This window comes from Ochotona princeps, chromosome 4 (genome assembly GCF_030435755.1).
Source record: "Ochotona princeps isolate mOchPri1 chromosome 4, mOchPri1.hap1, whole genome shotgun sequence".
Taxonomy (NCBI): domain Eukaryota; kingdom Metazoa; phylum Chordata; class Mammalia; order Lagomorpha; family Ochotonidae; genus Ochotona; species Ochotona princeps.
The window spans coordinates 92,518,696-92,540,497 of record NC_080835.1 but is presented as its reverse complement, the minus strand read 5'-3'; the positions used below and the strand labels follow the sequence as shown (position 1 = coordinate 92,540,497).

The 21,802-nt window shown below is 45.1% G+C and overlaps 1 protein-coding gene across 2 annotated transcripts in view; it reads right to left on the bottom strand.

The window, feature by feature from the left end:
* Positions 1–7,496: 7,496 nt before the first annotated feature.
* Positions 7,497–21,802, bottom strand: part of GRIK4 (glutamate ionotropic receptor kainate type subunit 4) — a 427,812-nt gene continuing 413,506 nt past the window's right edge. The window contains exons 20-21 of one of the 2 annotated variants that reach the window (XM_058662539.1): positions 9,872–9,990; positions 7,497–7,891 (exon numbers count right to left, since the gene is read on the bottom strand). In XM_058662539.1, coding sequence (XP_058518522.1) covers positions 7,535–7,891; positions 9,872–9,990 — 476 coding nt within the window. In that variant the 3' untranslated portion in view covers positions 7,497–7,534. The remainder of the gene's footprint in view (positions 7,892–9,871; positions 9,991–21,802) is intronic. The other variant, XM_058662540.1, reaches the window with a different exon arrangement.

The window sequence follows — 21,802 nt, the reverse complement described above, 5'->3', positions numbered from 1 at the left end:
ATAGCAGCATTTGTCTAAACCTGTCAAAACTGGCCAGGCTTCCCAGCACAGTAATCGCTCTAAATGCCAAAGCTATAATTTGTTGGCCTTCAAACCAGGATGATGTTTTCACATGTTAAAAGCAAACTACCAAAGGGAAATTTGCCTAGTTCTTTTTTTGGCAATAAAAAAAAAGGAAACCGAAGTTGATTTGGATTATTTTGGTATAGAAGACTTGATTTTTGAACAAGTGTCACCTTGTTGGATGGGCACTGAAATGGAGAGGCCATGGACCAAGTTTCTGCTCATTTTATTTTTGAGCAGAATTTACTCATTGGAGATCATGAGGAAAGGAGGAGAAGATTGATTGATTTTTCCCAAGCCGGCTGAGTTTTTCTAACTGGTGTATGGTGCATGGTGACAGCTGGAAGCAAACATCCCTCGTACCCACTGATTGAAACCAACTCTTCTCTCAGCCTGCAGATAGCAACTTTCTCTCTCCACTAGGCTCATGCCCAGGAAAATAAATGAAGTCATATTGTTGCCTGGTATAAATTATTAAGCTGTTCTTTGCATGTTTGATTTAAAGCAAGAGTGTATTAGCATAGCCCTACCACTCTGTTTCAGCCCTGAAGCCTTTTTATGTACATCTGCTCACAGTTGAATTTGCCTCACTCATTCATACATTCATTCACTGGGGACAAACAATATGCCAAGAATCCTATACAACATGAAAGAATAAAAGGCAAAAATAAAAGTATTTTTCTGCACTCTACAGACCTTTCTCTGATAGGTGGAAGTAAGGCGGGGGCAGTCAATGTGTCATATACGATATAATGTAGGAGGTGGTAACAGGCATAATGAAAGTTCGAGAATGTGGGGGGGGGGGAGGGCGGGATGATTTGTCCTGCCTTGAGCCCAAGGCTTCAGGAAGACTTCACAAGGGAGATGGCAGCTGCATCTGAATTAGAGGGAACTCTTGGCCATGTAGAGATGGATGGGTGGAACATTCCAGCAGGTGGGAACTGCCATAGCAAGACACAGAAGAAATGTATAGCATCTCCAGAACAAATACAGAGCGGTTAGGTAGGATGGCTCACCTGCAGTGTGGTGTGGAAGGGAGATGCGAGGAGAGTCAGGGGAAAGGTGACAGATCATAGCGGCCCAATGAGTTTCAAATCCTCTGAAAACAACTGCCGCGTCAGCAATTCATTTGAAACAGAAGGCAAGCTAGCTGGATAAACATACTGTTTCTGAATTCTGCACTTCACTGTTCAATCTAACTGCTCAGATTTTAACAATTTCACTTTCCGACCCTTTTGAAATTGTTTTCTGCCTAAAATGGACAAGGCCATTAGTGAGTATGGGGGGTTGTAAATGCAAGCCAGCCAGTGTAGCTCTTCTTCCTACTGGCTGTGCTCAGTCACCCCAGCAGTGCAATGCTTGCTTTGGTCACTTACTAATGCTGGTGGGGTGGGAGGACTGTTGATTTGCAGCTGAAGAGGTGTGGAAGAACAGTCCTTAGAAGTCAACTCAGGCATTTATCAGCCACCTGGGAACTGGAGAAACACTTCCTGCTTCATGCATCTACGTACACATTGGCCTTAGAAATAAATTATATCAAAGATCATCCAGTGAGAACTAAGCCACTAAAATCCAAAAGAATAAACGCAGCAATGTCACTGAGAAGCACAGATAAAGGCTACAGAGATCATGAAGAGTGTCTGCCTTTCAAAATGGGCAGAAAGGGCACAGACAGGAAATTGTTAGATACACACACACCATACTCCCCTCCCCACACTCAGACACATGTTGTGTGTGGACAAGCAGGCAACCAGGGATCAGAGACAGAGCAGGAGAGAACTTGTGAGCACAGCCTCCCCCAGGGCTGTCTCTAAAACTCACCTGTGAACTCATCATGGCAGCCAAGGCCCCACACAGGACTAGCCTCAGCCCCAGATATCTGACCTGGTTGCTGACCGTATTGCCATCACACCGATAGCCCACTATATCATTCTAATAAACTGATCCTGGCTAACACTCCAGCTTCCATCATGCACTGGTGCCATGACACTTCTGAAATGCCCTAAGAGGGGCAGAAAATGGGGAATCACTAGATTACAGGAAATCTCTCTTTTGTGGAAAACTGCACCCAAATCCCCATCCTCTGTGCCTCCAGATCACAGAGAAGATGTCCCCAGACACCTGGCTTGCAGCTCACACATCGCTCTCCTGCCCGAGTGCGACCTTCCCTTTATTTTGAAGATTTTGTTCTGCATCAACTCCTCACACTGCCTCTTTGCCTTCATTTCTATATTCACACTTTTTCATCCCAGTGTTAAGACTGTTCAATCCTTTTCTAAAAAGCACTCTTCAGCCACTCTGGTTTTATTGCCAGCTTCAGCAAGCCTCTCTCTAGTTTGTGGGGCTAGGATGTTTGCAACGAATTCTACCAATACAACTTAAAGAAACTCAGGAAGGAAAAAGTGGTGAGAATCTCAAAATAGTGTTGGCAGCAAACTGGAATATGCATCATATAAGAATCAGAATTCCTCAGAAAGGAATGATGTGGGTGAGATTTTTAAAAAAAAAAAACAGCAACAACAAACTGTCTTGTATCACAGAAGTACCAAATTCATCAATTCAACTTGAATTAATCATATTACACTTCAAGGGAAGATGAAGCAAAATCCTGTTTTACTGGGCATCAAAAGCTTTTAGCAACCCAAAGACACACACATTCCTGTTTCCTCAACTAAGCCTTCCCTTGTTATCCTACATACCTAAAACCTGAGGCCTTCTACATTTAAGCAGAACTTCTATTCCCATGACAGGTGCCAGCACTTTGTATTTTCTGTTTTCCTTTCACTGTTCTTCACAGGAGGTTTCTTCTTCCCAGGTAGAGTACAGATGGCTGTTTTTACCAACTCTTCATTTCCCATAGAATCTACAATGATGCCAGGAGCCAAGGAACTAACTTGTCAGTCTTGAAAAAGTGTTATCAGGATGAAGGCTCCTTTTGTCGGCATATCCAAGGGACAACGTTACCGGGGGCACACGAAATAGGGCTCTTTAGTTAATTTTCTAGCAAGAGAATCTTTACATTTATGAGGCTCAGCTCTACCCTCTGTGATACAGACTGCATGCAGTGTAATGCAGAAACAAGACCAAGTCCCCCGTCAATGCATCAGCCATAAAGCACTAATGTCCTGACATGCTACGGTAAATCCCAGTTAGTGGGATGTTCACACACCTCCTCTGTGATAACTTACAGTCATGTTTGATGCACCCCTGTCTTTAGGTTCCTTTTTCGAACCTCAATTCTTCTGCCATTTCTGTTCAGAGAGATAATTTTCCATTTTGTTTCTTTAATAGACTTATGTTTTTAGAGTTTTTACTTACTTACACATGCATGTATTTATGTATTTGAAAGGCAGAGAGACAATCTTCTATTCATTGGCTTAACTACCCAAATGCCCATATGCCAGGGTTGGGACAGACTGAAAGCAAGAGCCTGGAATTTCACCTGGGTCTTCCATGGAAACAAAGTACTGAAGTTACCACCTCCTAACTCCCTCAAGAGTATGCATTTGCAGGAAGTTGAGTTTAAAGCAGAAGTGGGACTCAACCCCTGACACTCTGATATGGAGCACATATTAAACAGGTATCCCAAGCAGTGGCTTAACTGCTGTGCCACAATGCCTGACCCTACATGTCCTTCTCTCTAGATATCAGAACTTTATCTGCTGTTGGCTGAATGGTTCTACTTTTCCTTTCCATTTTCAGATTTCGAAAATCAGCGTGAAATGAGCAAAATGTGAATGGTAGCATTCTCACAGCAGTGACAGAGCTTCCCTTGCCCTACTGCTCTACATTGCAAGGCTGTTGGCCACTTCCATTCTAGAATTTGCAGAGGTTATTCCCCTCTGAAAGCTACACCCAGTTATAATTTTTCTCTCTCATGGGAAAAGCATGTTGTCACCAATCTTTGGGTGATGACGGAGGATGGCCACGTTGGAGCCCCTAAATGTACACTCTGTTGGGCCATGGTGAGAATTCTTCTGTGGGGAGAAAGTCACCCTTCACAGAGAGGCATGGGAACTATTCAAAGCTGAAGACAACTAAAGATTTAATTTCTTGCTTTGAGAAGGCCCCATAGGAAGCACTAGCTTTAAGCAAGATCTTGATGAAAGGATTCCTTCTCTGAATTCTCCAAACAGGCTTCTTTGTTATTGCCTAAGAGGGCTGACAACCAGTCGGAATCAAATCTCTCTTATCATTTGCAGACTATTCTGTGAACAGCAGTGAACACCCCATTGGTGGGAGTGGCACCAATGATTCTCTCAGGCTTGGCTCAAACCCCCTAATCTGCCGTGTCTGAAATGCCCCAGCCCTTTTTTTCTGGCCTTGTGCATTTGATTGGGGAAGTCCCCCTTGGATTCCAAAAGAAAATTCAACTCCTTGGAATCCAAAACTAATAAACTTTCACAGAGCAGCCCCAGGTGGCTTGGTTATCATGATATTTCGGTCTCACCTAACCAATAAGAGGGCAGGTTGGCAAGTTCCCAGGGTGAATATACTCATGCAAGCATTGGAGTAGAAGAAGCCAAAAGATTTTTCGTCCATCTACATGCTCAACTTACACCCCACCTGGGTTCTTAGGTAGAGATCTTGTGACGGTTGGGGCCCTACAAAGCAATTAAAAGAAATAAAGCAAAGTATTATATTTTAATTGATGTAATCTTGCAGCTCCCAGTGGAATCTGGGGTGACATCTGACTACAGTTACTCCAGGTATCAATAGATGACTATTCTGTGAAAGCGCATTTAGGAAGACAAAACCCTATGAATTGCGAACTTCATTACCATGTGTATCCGTTTTGGGGGTGGAGGGTGGCTCAAAGGCTCTTGGGACTAAACATTGAAAGAAGTCACCTAAACTTTCCCCAGATCTGAACAAAGAGCCAAAAGGGGTGGGAGACTCGACAGGGAGGTGCAGAGAAGGGGGCAGGGCAGGTGGACGGGGGGTGGGGGGGAACACAAAGTAGGTTTATACTTTTATTTGCTTTTGAAGTTTCATACCTGATTATGAGACACACCAAACCAAAACAGCTTTCACTCATCACTAACATTTCAAAGTTTGTATTTGTTTTATTGTAAATATTCCAGTCGAAGAAAGATCAACAGACAAGAAAAAAAGTGCTTTATACAGTATACACAGTCTGATAGAAAATACAGAGTGGAAAGGACAGCTAACAGCCAACAGATAAAAAGTGGAGACAAACCAAGGACGAGAATGAGCTGGTTGCAAATCCACTCACCAGCTTGGGTTCAGTGCAGTGATGGTCACAGCAGCTCAGAGCAACTGTCCAGTGCTGTCAGTCTCATCTTTATTCCAACAACGAAAGAAACAGAGTTTATAAATGATGCGTGGGCACATTTATTTCACTAATCTGTTAAAAAAAAAAAAAGCTTGTGATTGATCGAGATCTCTCGCTCATAAAAACAAGGGTTTTTGTTTTTTGTTTTGTTTTTCTTTTTAAGAAAAAGAATACCTTTCCCATGCCAAATGTGATCTGACGGGAGGGACCACATTGTGAGAACCATGGGATAGAGATGTGGGGTGGAGCCATGTGACACGCTGGGGTCTGCAGGCAGCTCATCTGGGGACATCCTGCCCACCAAATCCACATTCCTCTATGAAGCTTGAGGCATGTTTCTTAAAAAAGACTCAAGTGTCTTCCATGGATTTCTGTTATTTGGTAATTCAGGAGGGAAAAAAAAAACCAGCATTCAAATTGATGAGAAAAAAGAGGTCAGCTTTGGACAAAAATGGCATTCTTTATAAAAACCACTGGAGTCCTCTTGGGCCCACGAGATGGCAGCTGTAGCTGCCTGCTATGGCACAAAAGGGATGCTAAACTATCCAAAACGCCAAAACATGAAATTATGCTTGTCATCTTCCAAAGAGGTCTTTATTCCAGTACATTCTGAACAAGAACATGAGGACAATTCAATTGCAGGTGGCGGTAACGGTGCAGGTGGAGGTGATGGCAGCGGCTCTTGATTTCTCTCTCCCTCTGAATTCTCTAAGTTTACAATCAGAAATTGCATAGAATTTGTTTCCCATCAGTAAAGGAAAACTCTCAGAGTGACAGTCCCAACCGGAATAGTCGAGCAGACTTCAGGCAGCGGAGCCTCATCCTTCCCAGGGCAGGACAGGTCCCTGGGCCCTGTGAGTTGCTCAAATGATCAGCAGTCACCCCACAACCCTGAAAGTATCAGTAGCCCCCTAGCCTGTGGACGGAAGAGAAGCTGAAGCTCCTTCTAATGGACACACAAATGGAGCTGCACTCATGCTAAGGTTCTTAGGTCTGGGTGTTGACCAATAGACTGCCTCTGATTCCCAGAAACCTGGCAAAACCTGGATTATCAAGAGTGGTTTCATTTGGTGCACATACACACACACACACACACACAATTTGCACACTTGCACCGGGGATCCTGTCTAGTGGCAAGAAATCACTTGACCTGGGAACTCCCCTCCACCCCGTGGGGGTGGGGTAGGGAAGAGGGTCTGGCTCACTGGCAGCTACTGAGCTTGGCTGAATGGAGATGTAGGTGACAAAACAGGCAACATGCCACAGGAGCAGCCCATTCCTGCTTCCTCCTTCAGCTAACCATCTCTGCTCCATGGATGGCATTCTTCTGCTCTCTTCAGAAATCACACAGTAGGCCACACCCACCCAGGTACAGGTGGCAGTCAGCGAGCAAAGACAGATTATTAACCTTTGAAATCCCAGGTGTTTCAAGGGCCCTCTGAGTAAATAGTGTGTGAACTGCTTCACCCTTCCGGCCTTCATTCCTGCAGGCCACCATGTCAGGGGAGCTGAGCCCCTGAAATCTGCTGCTTTGGCCACTTCACACCCTAGCATTCCAAGATGGGGGGAGAAGTGCGGGATAAGGAACAGGGATTGTTCAGACTTCAGGACCTAAACCAGCCTCCCTCCCCCTCCCCCAACCACAGAATAAATGCACAGAACTGACAAGACACAAAGGAGAAAGGAAAGAAAGGGGGGCTAGAAAAGAACATTAACAAAAATATACAAATCCAGAAAAGAGAAACTTCCCTGTTGAGTTTAATTTTTTTTTTCTCCTGTAAGAACTAGGCCCAGCGTACAATGGCCCCTTCCTAGAGGGAAAAATCGACTGATGATGTCATCAATTCGACGGATGATCTAGGCAGGGGCCCCCCACCCAAGACTCTGTCATGGCGGTGCAAGGGCAAAGCACGCCAGGGAGGAAAGGGGTCCTTGAGCCCGTGAATTGGGGACAGGGGCGTCCCTCCATCGTTGGGCTCCACGTCGGGGCTGCTCCTCGGCAGGTGCAGCCCGCCTCCTGTAGCCGGCTGTCCCTGGCCTGTCTCCTCCCGCCTGGGGCGGCAGGCAGTGTTGATCTTCCTGTAACGTTGAATGATCCGCAGTCCAGTGGGAAGGGTCAGCTCGGTACCACTGCGGACGCCCGGCGGCCCGCGCTCCAGGGCCTCCACCCGCTGCCTACTCTGGCTCGCTGCTGTTGGTGGTCTTATCCCACTCTAGGCTCTGCTCGCTGCGGGCAGGCGATGGCCGAGCGCGCAGGCCCTGGAAGCGGCGGCACTCTGGGCACACGCGGATGTGCGTGCAGCCGCGGGCCACCAGGGCGGCCTCCTGCGCCAGTCTCTGTGCCAGCTGGTCCGGCTCCCCCGCCCCGCACAGCTTGCCGTTGCTCAGGGTTGCTGTGCCCCTTGGCCGGTGCTCCTCTGGGGCTGGGGGCCGTGGCGGTGGTATCCCCGCTCGCCGCCGCCTGGGGTGGATACTGTCCTGGCATAAGATGATGCCGCGCAGCTCTGTCACCATCTCCTGGCAGACAGACACCTGCAGGAAACAGCAAAGTCACTGCTGGGTCGCAGAACCAGCCTTCTGCATGTCCCTTCGCCCAGGGGTGGGGGGGATCTGTTGGGGTAGGTTCACTTGACCAAATGGTGCTGGGATGACCCTGTTCCCCCTCCTAATCCCTCCACTCTGTCCCATTTAATGGCCTTACGCCTGTCTGGCTGTGTCATCTCTGAACACCTTCAATGACAAGTGATCTCACTGTCTTGGGCAAGAGCCCACTCCATTTTTGTACACTTCCTTCTCCGGGCTAATGATTCCTCTGCTTGAAGTTTCCAAACATTGATTCCAGCTAAATTTGGAGCTTGAAGCCTACTCGGCAGATAACTCACCTATCAGAAGTCAGCCTCTCAAGTGTTTGAAAAAGCTGCCAGGTCTCTCTGAACATTCTGTTCCGAGGCTGAAGAACCCTACTTTTTCCTAACTAGCTGGTGATGGCTGGCCATGACGCACTCCAACAATCACGAAAACATGAGCAATCCTCACCCAGGCCCACAGTCTCCCACTGCTAAACACTGGGTTCCACTGTGTGTTTTTCCAAATTCAGAATTAACTTTGGACTTTAGGAAAGCAATAAGATGCACAATCCCTGTTATGCATCAGAAGCATATGATGCTTATGGGGCAGCCTCTGGATCCAAACCAGAATATTCCAATCAGTGTCATGGATGTGCCTGTACAATGAGTGAAGTAAAGGTCATAAACCTGGGTCAAGATCTGTCCCTAAATGCACCTGCCTCCACCTTACAAAGTGCTTGGAGCCTACTGTTTTCAGAACAGTCAGCAAAGAATCCTGCTAGCACAGGCTGCTACTAATATTTACAACACCCATTTCACAGATGTGGAAGTGGAGGCTTAGAGAAATCACATCTCTTGTCCAAAACTCTTTGACAAACAGCTCACAATTTTGGATGTAAACCTGTCCAACTCTGATGCCACACAAGCCCCCTGGAGTTGCTGTGAACTGGAAAGAATACTTTCTCAAACTGTGATGTGAGAGGCAGCTTCTGTTCCCTCTCACTGATCTATCTGGATCTTTGGCTGTTCTACTGTAGCCAAAAAGAGCTCATCTTCCCCTGAGCTATGGGAGCAGGACAGCCTGAGATAACTATGCAGGGGCAGGAAAGAGGAGGAGCACAGAGGATGAAAGGGTCAGGCACAGTTGGGCTGAGGTCTCTCCCATTTGTGGCCAGGTCCTGTGGACCTGTAGAGTGCTGTCTACACTGGCAGTAGGTGCTTCTCTGGGGCCAGTTAGGTTTTAGAGAGATCCAGATATGGAGGCTCAGGTACTTCAAAACAAACAAACAAAAACACCTCACAGTGCAATGAACTGGGCAAGGCTTTTGCACCTTATCAGTGCTGTGGGATGGAAGAAGAAAGGGATACTGTCCATTTCCTTCTTCCCAGACTCTCCTATCTACATGAAGTGGGTAGCAACCAAGCCTATAAACCATATTTTGGGAATTTATTCCAAATTCCCAGGAAGGAAGATAATGTCTGGATTTCCATGCGTTGGGATATCTCTAAGGCTCTTTCCTTTTAAGGCAAAAACATAAGGCAGAAGCACCAAGATCATCTTTTCCATTTCACCTATTTTTCACTTGATCTTGGCCAAAGGGCCAAAAAGTGATCACCTATTTTTCTTGTCTATATGATGTCTCAAAATTGCAGTCCTATATCAATTTGCTGGTCACAAGATGTTTCATATCAGGGATCCTGCAAAGGAAAGTCTGAAATCCTGAGAGGATGAAGATCCTTTCTGTGGCTACAGAATCTGCAAGTGACGCAGCATTAACAGGTCTCCCATCCCAGGGGACCTGGACCTGCTCGCTTGCCCTGGGCTGGATGCATGCCTTCCCCCTGCAATTCAAGCATTCTGTCTGAAATGACTCTCAGACATGCCTGATCCTGTGAGCTTTATTTCCTGGCCAACACTGCAAGTCACACCCCATTGGAAGCTTACCTCTGTTGCCTCTGAGTGTCTGAGAGTCCATAAAAATTCCAGCATAGCCATAAATATGGCCACGATTAAGCCACAAATAAGAACCACAAAGATTCCACCTATGTTCTCCATTCCCAGGCCTGCAAGACAGCAATAAAAAGTGGAAAGAAAATTGTGAAAGAGCCAAAAAGACATGATCATTTTATCTAAAATCTGGAAAGTCACTTAAACAACCGGACCTTTTAGGGATGCATTGCTCGATGGGATTTAATCACTCATTTGGGAGAGAAAAAACCCACAGCACAATTGGTGTAACTTGGCAGAGGGGAATTTGGTTGCAGATGAAGGAGTCTGGGAAAGCCTAGCAAAGGGTGCCTGGGGAGAGAGGACTCTCTGAAGAGAAGGGCTCAGGTTAAATGCAATGTTGCTTTGGGAGATGTGATACCTGAAAATCCCATTTTAGTCAGTCTTCCTAATAACTGTATTTGCATGATATGAAGTGCAGAGATAAAAGTATGTTTATCTATCTGTGTCAACATGTTATGCAAACACCTGTTGGGGGGGAAAAAAAACAAAACTCTATCAGTCTAGTGATTCCTACGTCCGGCTGCACTTACAATGATCTGTAAGGCTTTTTAAAAATAGCAATGGCACAGCAGGCATTTGGCCTGGTAGTCAAGATGCCAGTTTGGATGTTCTCATTCCAAATCAGACCCCTGCTCTCTCATTGCTAACACCAACTTCCTGCTGAGGTGGATGGACTTTGAGAGTCAGTGATGATGGCTCAAGGGATTGTATTCCTGCCACTCACAAGGGAGACCTTTGGCTACCTTGTTAGATGGGGATATCTTGGGAGTAAACCAGTACACAGGAGTTCTCTCTGTTTCTCTGCCTCTTGAATAAATATTCAAAACAAACCAGCAAAGAAATAAATTAGCAATTCTCAGTCCTTACACAGACCTTTTTATTATCTCTGGAGTTGGGGGGGGGTCCATGGATTTATATATATTAAAAATATATATTTCTATTGAAATGGCAGATTTACAGAAAAAAAGGAGAGATGGAGAGCAAGCTTTTGTATCCACTACCCAAATAGCCACAACAAAGCCAGCAGCCAGGAGCCTCTCTGGGTCTCGCACATGGGTGCAGGGTCCCAGTGCTTTGGGCCATCCTCCACTTCTTCCTCCGGCTATAGACAGGGAGCTGGATCAGAAGTGGAGCAGTGGAACACAAGCTATTTGAGACTTAGCATGTTGAGTCACGGCACCAGCCCCAGCATTTGTGTTTTCAACAAGGTTCACGCAGTTCCTTCTATCCAGGCCTAACATTAGTTCGTAAACTGGCACCTTTGTACACATTAAAGTTGCTCAAACTCAGAGATTCTGTTTGTATTCTCATTGCCCAACATGATACCTGGCACAGAGCACACACTCAATAAATATTTGCAGAGTGAAATGGTTATTTCATTTTTACAGTGTCAAATGTGGAATTGGTTTAGCTGAATAACTAAAGGCTTGCTTCATGAACCACTTTGAGGGGAATATCACAAACACTTGAAACTACAGCCAACAGGGGCCGGGATCATAAATCCAAAGGAAAAAAAGTGCCAAGGCAGTGGCTTCTGTCCAGCCCCTTTTGGCATGCTTGTACGCTGAAACGCTTTTTCAATGAGTGATGTCATCATGGTACATGGCAGAATGATGACCATGTCAGGGACGGCCAACTTTGCTCGACACTGCAAGGTAAGCTACACTTCACCAGCAGAGACTGGGCAGCCTCTTCTATACCCTGCAGAGCTGGAGACAGTTCTCCTGGGTCGTTTTCAAGATGCTCGGGGCTTCCTATCAGAAATCCCCATGCAGATGCCCATTTCTAAAATAACATAGCTCAGTGGCAACCCTGTCTAGCTGAGAATCCTCTGGCAATGGTTTCTAGAACTCCTATCCAGAGTGCATCCAAATCAGGTCTGCAGACCACACGGTCCCCTCCTAAGGAGTCTAGGTGGATGCAGCATCCCCTATTTTGAATGACCAGGAACAGGGGATTGTTATAAACCTTGGCACTACCTTCCAGGACAAAGGAGCTTGAGGTTCTTTGGAAGGCTTACTCTATCCCAACCTAGAACCATTTGTGCAGAAGGCTTTTGACTGGGGGAGTACAAGGATCTACATGAAGGGAGGGATGAAAAGAACAGTTCAAACAGGATCTGTACAGGTCTGGGGGAGGTGGGATGAGGAGGTAGGGTATGGATCTGCGTGTGACGGATGAATCAGTTTCCCCAGCCAGACCCTGTGGAGAAAGGCTAGATGGAGGGGACCCTTAGAGGAGAAGTGACCACAAAGAGGGCCCACATTCTCAGGAAAGGGGAGGCCCAGCGGGGCGTGAGATCCCCATGGGGATGGCTCTGCTTGAGCCACAAAGCAGGACCCAGGCTGCCCAAAGGGGTTTCTCCTCCCTCCTGTTCCTGCAGGGGTAGGGGGGCTTGCTCTGCTCCAGGGCTCAGTCTGCTTCCCATGTTCTTGCTGTGTTCCTTGCCTCCCTACTTGTCATCACCCTCTCTTCCTCCAAGCCTCCCCACAGGCTCTTAAACATATGCACACTCATGCTTCTCTCTGCACAAAGGAAAAAAAAAGAAACCATTTCCCATATCCTCTCCAACCTGTCTCTTCAACACTTCAACTCTCCTCTTCCTGCCATGGAAGAGGAGTCTACATCAGAACTATTTTAGGACAGCCCAAAAAACCTTAAAACACTTATATCTGGAGGCCCCATCTCACAGAAAAGCAAGTAGAAGGGGATGTACCTACATTGTAAGTCAAATGTATTTAGAAACATTTGCTTCTGATATTACTTAGTGGTAAGAAACAGTTAATAGTCAACTGGCCATAATTTTCCAGCTGTCATTGCGCATACAAGGAAATGTTTATAGAATGAGAAAAGCTAACCAAAAAATTGCTTCTCCATGTAATGAACTTTTTTATGAATATTAAATTTAAAAATTAATGAAGGTGAAACAATGTTACATTTTGGAGATATTTAATTAAACACATCTTAATTTAATTTTGCAGGGTTTTTTTTTTCACTTTGAAGTCAGTGATTTTTTTTTCCGATCTCAAACATAATTTTGGACATTTAAAAGGCTTTGGGTCCTGGATATCGTGATTACAGAGAAAGGAGACAAATATTCAGCTTTGAATTTATGTTTGTTCTTCCTATTCAGTTCTCTGATATTTTGTCTTGCAGGGCTAAAACTTCCCTCACCAAGGCTACCAATGAACAATTTCTTTCTTGACCAATTGGAAAACTTTGCAGTCCTATTCTCATGCAACTTCTCTTAAAATTTGGCGTCATCTTCTTCAGCTTTAATTTTTCTTTTTATTTGAGAGGCAGAAAGAAAGAGAGTCATCCACTGTTTCACTTCCCAACAATGTCTGGAACTGGGCCAAGTTGAAGTTTGGAACACAATCCTGATATCCCACATGAGTGACAGAGACCCAACTGCTTGGTCATCACTGCTCTCTCCCAAGGTCTGCTTTAGCGGACTGTGGACATCTTAATGGCTAGGCTCAACTCCCTCTAGGTTTTATGCAAAGCCATTGCTCACTGTTCTCTCCCAACCTTCCCAGTGTGGAGTGCCTGTAGTGGGACTTGTCTCAATTCCCTGCCTTTGGTTCTGCCTCACTTGCATGCACTGGCTGTTACCAAATCCTGCTGAGCTTTTAAAAATGCTTCCTCATCTCTCTACCCCTCTCACCACCTCCCCATTTGAGGTGTTCACCATCTCTTACTCTTATTTTTGTGGCACCCTCCAAAACGACTAGCTGCTCCCCTTCACCTCACCTCTGTACATGGTTGCCTATGTGATCTTTCTGAAAAGCAGACCCTGATTGGAACACATCCTCTCCCAGCACAGCATGCTTTATAGCCCCCAGAACACATAAGTGTTGCTCCTGACTTGTGTACCTTCATCCTCTTAGCTCCTCAACTTAGAGGAGCGAGGCTCCCTCAACTCTTAGTTGGCTAATCTCAACTGTTCCTTTAAGACTGAATTCAAGCCATTTCCTCAAAGTCATCTTCTTTAATCTTATTCAACTCAGTTATACTGCTTTTATGCTGCACTAATACACTGTGTATGACTCTATTAGTTCAAGCAGAAATATACCTGCCTAAATTCACATATTTAGACTCTTGCTAGGCTGTGAGTTCCTTGAGGAGGATTGTGTGAAATTCAGTCCCACAACTCCACAATCATGGTACCATGCCCATAGTTAGAGTTCAGTAAATATTTATTGAAAGAACAAGCACAAAGAAAGGGATAAAGAGAGGCCAGCGGCAAGTTAATTTTCTGCCCAGTGTGCCAGCATCCCATATGGACACTGGTTTGTTCCTAGCTGTTCCACTTCCCATCCAACTCTCTGCTTATGGCCTGGGAAAGCAGCAGAGGATGGCCCACGTCCTTGGGACCCTGCATCCGCGTGGGAGAAGCTTCTGAATTCCAGCTTTGGATCAGCTCAGCTCTGGCAATTGCAGCCATTTGGGAAGTGAACCAGTGGAAGGAAGACCTTCTCTCTACATCTCTGCTTCTCTGTCTGTGAAATATGTCTTTCAAACAAAAATAAATAAATCTTGTTATGAAAAAAAGAAAAGGGATAAAGATATCCCAGATGCAGAGGCCTTAATCACCAAATGTTTTGGGTCTGTACTGTGATAGGAATTCATTAAAACTTGAACATTGTTCAAAATCATAGTACAATGTGACAGCCACTGGTTGAGAAGTCTAGCTGGTCACAGAGCTAGATGGCTCGGTCTATGTTGAGTGATGAAACACTAACCCAGGTAGACACAGCGTGGACTGCTTGGGTAGGGTGGGGCAGCCAGGGATAGTTCCACATAGACCCGAGATCTATGCTCAAATCACTTTGATTAGACCTAGGAAAGCTTCCTGGAGGGGCCACAGTTTTAACAGGATGCTGGTAGGAACCATGAGCACCAGAATACACACAACCCCCCCTTCTGTGTTCCCTAGCTTTTCACTTCTCCAGGCCAGCGTGATCATCCTGCGTATTGGCTGCAGTGTGCTGATTCCCGGCTGAGTGGTCTCCTCCTCCTAGGAATGAGGATTGTATACCATTCGTGCCTTGAGGAAGTTATTGGAAAGTGGTAGCAGGAATAGATTAGCTGGCAGAGTGAAGAGTTGAGAAACAGATGGAGTGGGGAGGGAGCATCCAGAGAGTGCAGCAGTTGCATTTAACACTGTCATCAGTCATTCTCCAAGAAGTCAAATGCCTTCCACAGCGCACAGTCATTAATCAGAAGGAGCCCCTGATGTGGACCCCCTCCAGCCCACAAAGCCCTGGCCTCATTCGCAGATGCCTCAGCATCTGCAAGAGGAACTGGGAAGCTGTCAAGTCACCTCTTTTCTTTTGTCTTCAGGTCGAACCACATCTGAGCTACTCAGACAGATGGCTTTAGAACTGGAATTTTCTAGAGACACTTGAAGTCTCTCTGAGCCCCAGCTATGCCCCAGCAATCAGGCTGCACTAGCAGAAATGAAATAAAACTCTCCTTGCCAACTCCTGGTTGGTAAAATACTAACTTGGGTGTCACTTACAGATTGCCCACAAATACAAATTACAGTGTACCAATGCAAACGAATAGCTTCCTTTGTCTCTACAACTAGAGAGAGGAATGGCACCCTGGAAAGGAAGACCTATGAAGAGATTTGAATATCCACCCACTCACCTACTCTTCCTTTAGTTGTGACTGGCTAATGACCACTTCTTGGTTTCAGGTACATTTAATGTTTCAGCCCTTACACCCATCCCATATCTTCAAGGGAGCATTGTGGAAATACACTGTGAAATATAGAAGGGACGCTTCTTTTGAATACTGAGGCAGGGACTATAGCCTGGGAAACAAAGAAACAGAGGCCCCAGGAGTGACAGAAGCAGGTGCAGAGAATCCTGATATATGGAGAACAGCTTAGTGCCCCCTGATACTAGTCAATTCATCTTTTCTTAGGTACTCCTACAAGCCAGGCACTAGGCAAGTGTGGAAGTTATGTGTCCAGAGCATGGATTCAGGACCGAAAGGGCTTTCAAGAACTTTGTGTTTCAGAGCAACATTCATCTATATCCATATAAACAGGCCCACTGGTCCCATCGCTGCAGGTGTATTTTGTTTTAAATAGGACCTGTTTGTGCCCACATGTAAACTAACCCATAAACACAAAGGGATTCAATATTTCTTCTGAACTTTGCTGTGTCATCTATAGACTAGACCCAGCAGATTCTAGGGGAGTGTGATGGGAGAAAAGCAGCAGAGAGGGATACAAACTAGAAGAGGGATGGTAGAGGCATCTGATAATTTTTTGCAATTTATCAAATCATAAGTTAGGAGAGAGGCACTTCACAATTTATCAAATATAAGCTCAATGACCTCATTAAAAAAGCTTGCTGAATCACTCACTTAGCATTAAAAACCCTATAAAGGAAACCCAGTGTCCCATTTTACAGTTGCAAAAACCCAGATATTCATTATCTCTGTAAATCTGCCTTTCAAATAAAAATAAAGAAATAATTTTTTAAAAAGTGCAATATGTTTCTATGCATCCAGACCAAAGACAGACTCCAGTTAAAGAGCTGAGAATATCCTGACAGTGGGATACTAGACTAACTGACACTGTCCATGCCTACAATGCTGGGAAACACTTCAATAACAGCATGATGGACGTATGACTATTCATGAAGGATGTCCATTGTAAAACTAGAGGGGAAATCATTGGTAGGGGGAAGAGAATCTGGGGAGGGGGTGAGAAAACCCAAAGCCTATGGAACTGTATCATAAAAATAAAACAAAAACAAACAAAAAATATGGTGAAACAATTATAAAAAAGAAAAGATATTCAGAGACTCTGACTTGACTAAGTTTCACAGCTAAAATGCAAATTTTAGATAAAGCCAATTCCATAACTAATTTTCCTTAGAAATATAAAGTTGAACGTTATGGGTGTTAACAATGAGCAAGGTTACCATGCTAAATATTTTAACTCAATCCTTGTGAAATAGGCACTGTTCTTGCTCCCATTCTTGTAACATGGACATCAAGGTGTAGATAGTACTAGGTTAACTTGTTCATGACAGTCTGAAACCACACCACCTGTACTTGCATCAAATTGGAATGGACAATTAATGTGCTTAGTCTTGGCCCAGCGTTCCAACAGAAATGGGTTGTGGTCTTTCTCATTGCTGGGTCATATTTGCCTGTTTCCTGGCAGGTCTCCTGGAGGTTCCCCTACTCCTTCCCCCATTCAACCATCTTCAATGTCTCAGCAACTGATCTGATTGGATCAGGAAGAAGCTTTCTCTGCAGTCTATCTGGGAGACACTATCTCAACTTCCCACATTCAGGTATCCAGCCTGGGCTCTCCATGGAGAAACCGGAGAACTGGGAAAGCTACACTGGGCCCCTGAGAAGAAAGACAGAGGCAAGTATCCTGGGAGTGCCCCTCTCCCACTGCTCACCCCCATCCTTGCTAAGATGGCACCCCTATCCATTGCCACTGTGCCAGCCAGCCAGCCAACTTCCTGTTCTCCAAGGATTGTGTGAGTCAATGCCACCAGCCTCTCTTCCATTTCTGAAAGGGGACCCTGATTTTCACAGCCTGGTGGTATATTTATGTTCCTTTGAAGCCTGATTGTGAGCCCGTGTTTTTCCAGATAAAGGTATTTAATTTCCTTGGAGCTCACCGGCTACCTTTCTGTCTAGTGATGGTGCTACAAAGCCTCCAGTAATCCAATCTCCTTGAATTGGGATGCCAGCCTCTATGGAGCAGCTAGTGATATTTCTTTTTATAGGAACTGAGTGAGAAAATAAATTTTTAAAAAAGAAGAGCTTTTGAAAGGAAAAGACGAAAATGAAACTACTTGGCATAAAGCCTACTCTTCCCTTTCGCAACCTCCAGTCTCCATGTGATCTGCTGTTTGGTTTTTCAGGGGTTTGGGAAGGTAGATAGCTTCAGGCAGAGAGAGTAAGGGAAAAGAAAAGCTCATGGGTCGATGCTGTGGCCCCGGCCAGAGCCGACATTACAGGACCTGGCAAAAAGGCTGAGTGGGTGGTATCATCCCACTGCTAAAATTCAATCCCAGGGTCCAACAGTGACGTTTGAACTGTAATACCGGATTAGAAGCTGGGTGAGCACTGGCTCTTATTGTCTGCAACATCTCACGTTTTAATAGGATAACAAGGTAGAAAAGGATTACGTTGGACACGGACACATTGTCTGCTCCATCCTAATTGAAACCCAGTTGCCTAGAGCTGCACCCTTTTTCTGAGGTCTCTGAATAGGACCCCGTCCATTGTTCCCTGCACCTCTATTGCGCTCCATCTGTTCCCTCTTCATTTTGTTTATTTAAGTGCACGTAACAGCCAACTACAAAATTTAAGAAAAAAATTGCTGCAAAAAGTAATTTAAACCTACTGTTCTCTGTTCAATTCCTCCGGCTCCCCTCCCGACGACCACTTAAACCCTTGAAAGAAAGGGTCTTTTTGGTTATGCTGGCTCTGCTTTTCCAAGTCTCTTGAGCTGTTGATTAATTAACCAGAGTGATCCAGCCACAGTGCTTCTTATTTGAGGCTAGTCTTCTTGCTTGGCTTGAGCAAGGCCAGATGGAGTTTCATTTGGTCAAAAAAGCTTAAGGCCTCTCAATAACGTTTGCTTGGGCTCCACGGCAGGAAAGGGGCCACCATGTTAAACTGGCAATGGAAGCCCTGGCTTCTGTGAAATCTGTAATAGCATCTCAGAGACAGCTTCACCCCACCTGCCATGCTGCCTCTTATTAAACAGCTCAAACCCTTGCTCCAAAGGATGCTTGCAAATGGGCAAGTTCACAGAAACTGTTGAATGGCTCCTGGGCAGGGTAACTTCTGCTTCAAGTTTGCCGTCTTCATCTGCCCAGTTCTCTTCTCCACTCCAGGAAGCATTTGATCCCTGTGTGCAGCGCAGAGGCCTTCTGCTCATGCCTTGCCACTTGATTCTGCTCTCTGTCTCTCCTCTCCCTCTGTTCAGATCTCTGTTGTCAGATAAGTCTTCTGAAACCCCTGAAGAATGTGGTAGGACTTCCAATGCTCACTTTTGCAATCATTATAATTTTATGTTCCTGTAAATGAATCTAATGTGTGCCTCACACGTCCATTTCCATTTGATTATAAAATACATAGAGACTTTTCAGCATTTCAGGTTTGAATTCACTGTTGCCTCTATTCTGCCTTCTCTCTGGGGTATACTTTTGGCTCTAAGTTGGGAAGGAAGACTACTAGATACAATCCCTTGGGGTGGCGACAGGCATCTGATCCAACACTGAATTCTACTTCATTTCCCCATGTCCTTGTCTGGGTCCTGGCAAATTTAGGCTAGTCATGGGATTCTCTCTGCCCCAGGACCATAAAAAATATTTCTCATACCCTTCTCCAATGTGGCATGACATATACTGGCCCAACTCCAGAAACAAGTTAAATTCCCCTCCTTATAATCTAGGACTTCCAGTTAGATACATGCATGATACAGGCTCCTCCCCAGCCATCAGTGGGATACTAGGCTCCTCCCACAATCTCAACTTCTGACATGCTTCTCCAGCAAGTCAAATGCCTTGCCTTCCAAGATCATCTCCGCTATGAGCTCTAAGAACTGGTTTTGGAACCCTAATTTCACTTTGTTTCTCCCAATGAAGTAACTGTTCCCTGGGATTAGGAATGCCATCAAGGGCTCAGAACTCCATTCCACAGTGCTTGTTTTCAATGGTGCCACCTCTCAACCTAGAACCAATGAACTTGCCTCAAATTTGGTCCAATGCATTGTTGGTACCAGAGTGTGTGGTAAAGCAATAGGACATCATCCTGAGAACATTATTATTATTATTATTTTGCCTAGAGCTGAGGTAGGAAAAACATTTTAAAACATGTATTATGGAGTAAAATCGTAAATTCCCAAGGTCTTTTTTTTTAGGATAAAACAAAAGTCTTTAAGAAAATTCATAGGATGGCAGTCTGCTTTGGGCTATGTTCCAGATCCTCATGAGCTCAATCTAATCTCTGCCAGTGGCTCTTTCATTGAAGATGTTTGAGACAGAATTGCTTGCAGTCCAATGCTTTTCTTAGTTTTCAAGGCCCTCTTAACTCCAGTCTCATCCTACTTATCCAGGGCAAGTTCTGAGTGCAACACCTGTGCCCCACAATATTCTTAAGGCAGCAATGGCTAAAGGATGTCTCAGGGTCAAGATCAAATGTTTCTACAAAATCTTCTCTGGTTCCGCCAAATTATTTCTCCTATGTCTCTCAACAACTCCTTCATGACTTTGTTAAAGCAACAATGAACACTTCTTGCTAGATTCCAAATGTCTGAAAGGCAAGGCCATATCTTACATCTTTTTGTGACTTCAGCACCTGGTACTCTAGGGTTTGCAATCATGTTGGCTGAGTGAATACAAGGAGAGCTATATGCACATATCTCTTGCTTAGGAGGAAACAGTGAAGAGAGTACCTAATCCAGTGCAGAATGGTACTAACTGGCACTTAGTCAGAAGGACTTTTCATTGTTTTCCATTCACTCATTCCTTCATACCCTGTTCATTCTTTCATCAGATACCAGTGTCGGATAATGTGCTGGACATTGGGGATAAAATGAAAGACACAATCCCTGCCCTTGAGTCACTCAGTGTCTGTGGAGATTGTCATTCTCCACAGACACAAATGTGCTAAGAGCTGATTTTTCAAGAGCTACTTAGCTGTAAGGAGCACAGCATAGATGGGAATACTGGCAGCTTGGGGCACTGTCAGACCTCTCCTTGTGCCTTAATTGCTCCTTTAGGCCTAGACTTTGAGTTGAAATTAGTTTCTATTTCCTGTGTGCCAGGCACACTGTGGAGTGCTTAGCATGATTTATCTCATTTAGTGCTCACAACAGCCCTGGGAAGCGGCCATGCAATCATTACCTTTATTTTCTAGCAAAGGAAATGGAGGCTCAAGGGTGTTTCATAGTGCCTGCTACAACTAGACTATCTGAAGGGAGGGTCCACCTGACCCGGGGCCTATTCCCTCAGATTGTATCAAAGCTGGCAAAACTGGGAGGGCTGGCTTAGTGGCAGTGGGTTAAGGGACCACATGATAATGCTAGCATCCCTCATTGGTAAAGTGCCAGTTTGAGTCTCAACTGCCCTGCTTCTAACCCATGTCCCTGCTAATGCACTTGAGAAGGCAGTACAAGATGGCCCAAATAACTGGGTTCTTGGCAGATGTGGGAGACCAGAATGGAGTTTTTGGTTCCAGCCTTTGAACTATCCTGGCTGTTTCAGTCACTTGGAGTGAGCCAAAGGATGGAAGATCTCCCTCTCCCTCTCTTTCTCTCTCACACACACACGTTTTCTCTGTCTCTTTCTTCTCTCTCACCTCCTCTCTCTGCTGCTCCTCCAAATAAATAAATAAATAAATAAATAAATAAATAAATAAATCTTTTTAAAAATGCTTGTTTCACAGAGCAGAGCCATCCTAGCAGCTGCTGGTAGAACAAACAGGCACACAGGAGGGTGACAGCTTCATGAGCTCCATTTTTAGGAAGTGAGAGATATTAAAAAGAGTTCATAGATTTTGGGTAGGATCTAAAATGGCCAATGGTCTAAATTGAGGTTCCTTAGAGAAGTATTTAAGGCAGCCACATCTTGTGTCAGCAACCTTGGCTTGCCAATTTTGCTGCTTCTATTTAGATTTTGCACAGGGATGACCAGAGGACACAAATTCACATCATAAACAGCACACAAAGGGGAAGGTCCTGTGGCTGACTTCAGGAGTCAGAGATGAAAGAGGGAACCAGACTGATGGGGCAAGTAGGTAGCAAATCTCAAGAGGGACCAGGTTAAAGAGCAGAAGTCCAGGACATCTCAAACAGGAGCTTAAAGCTGG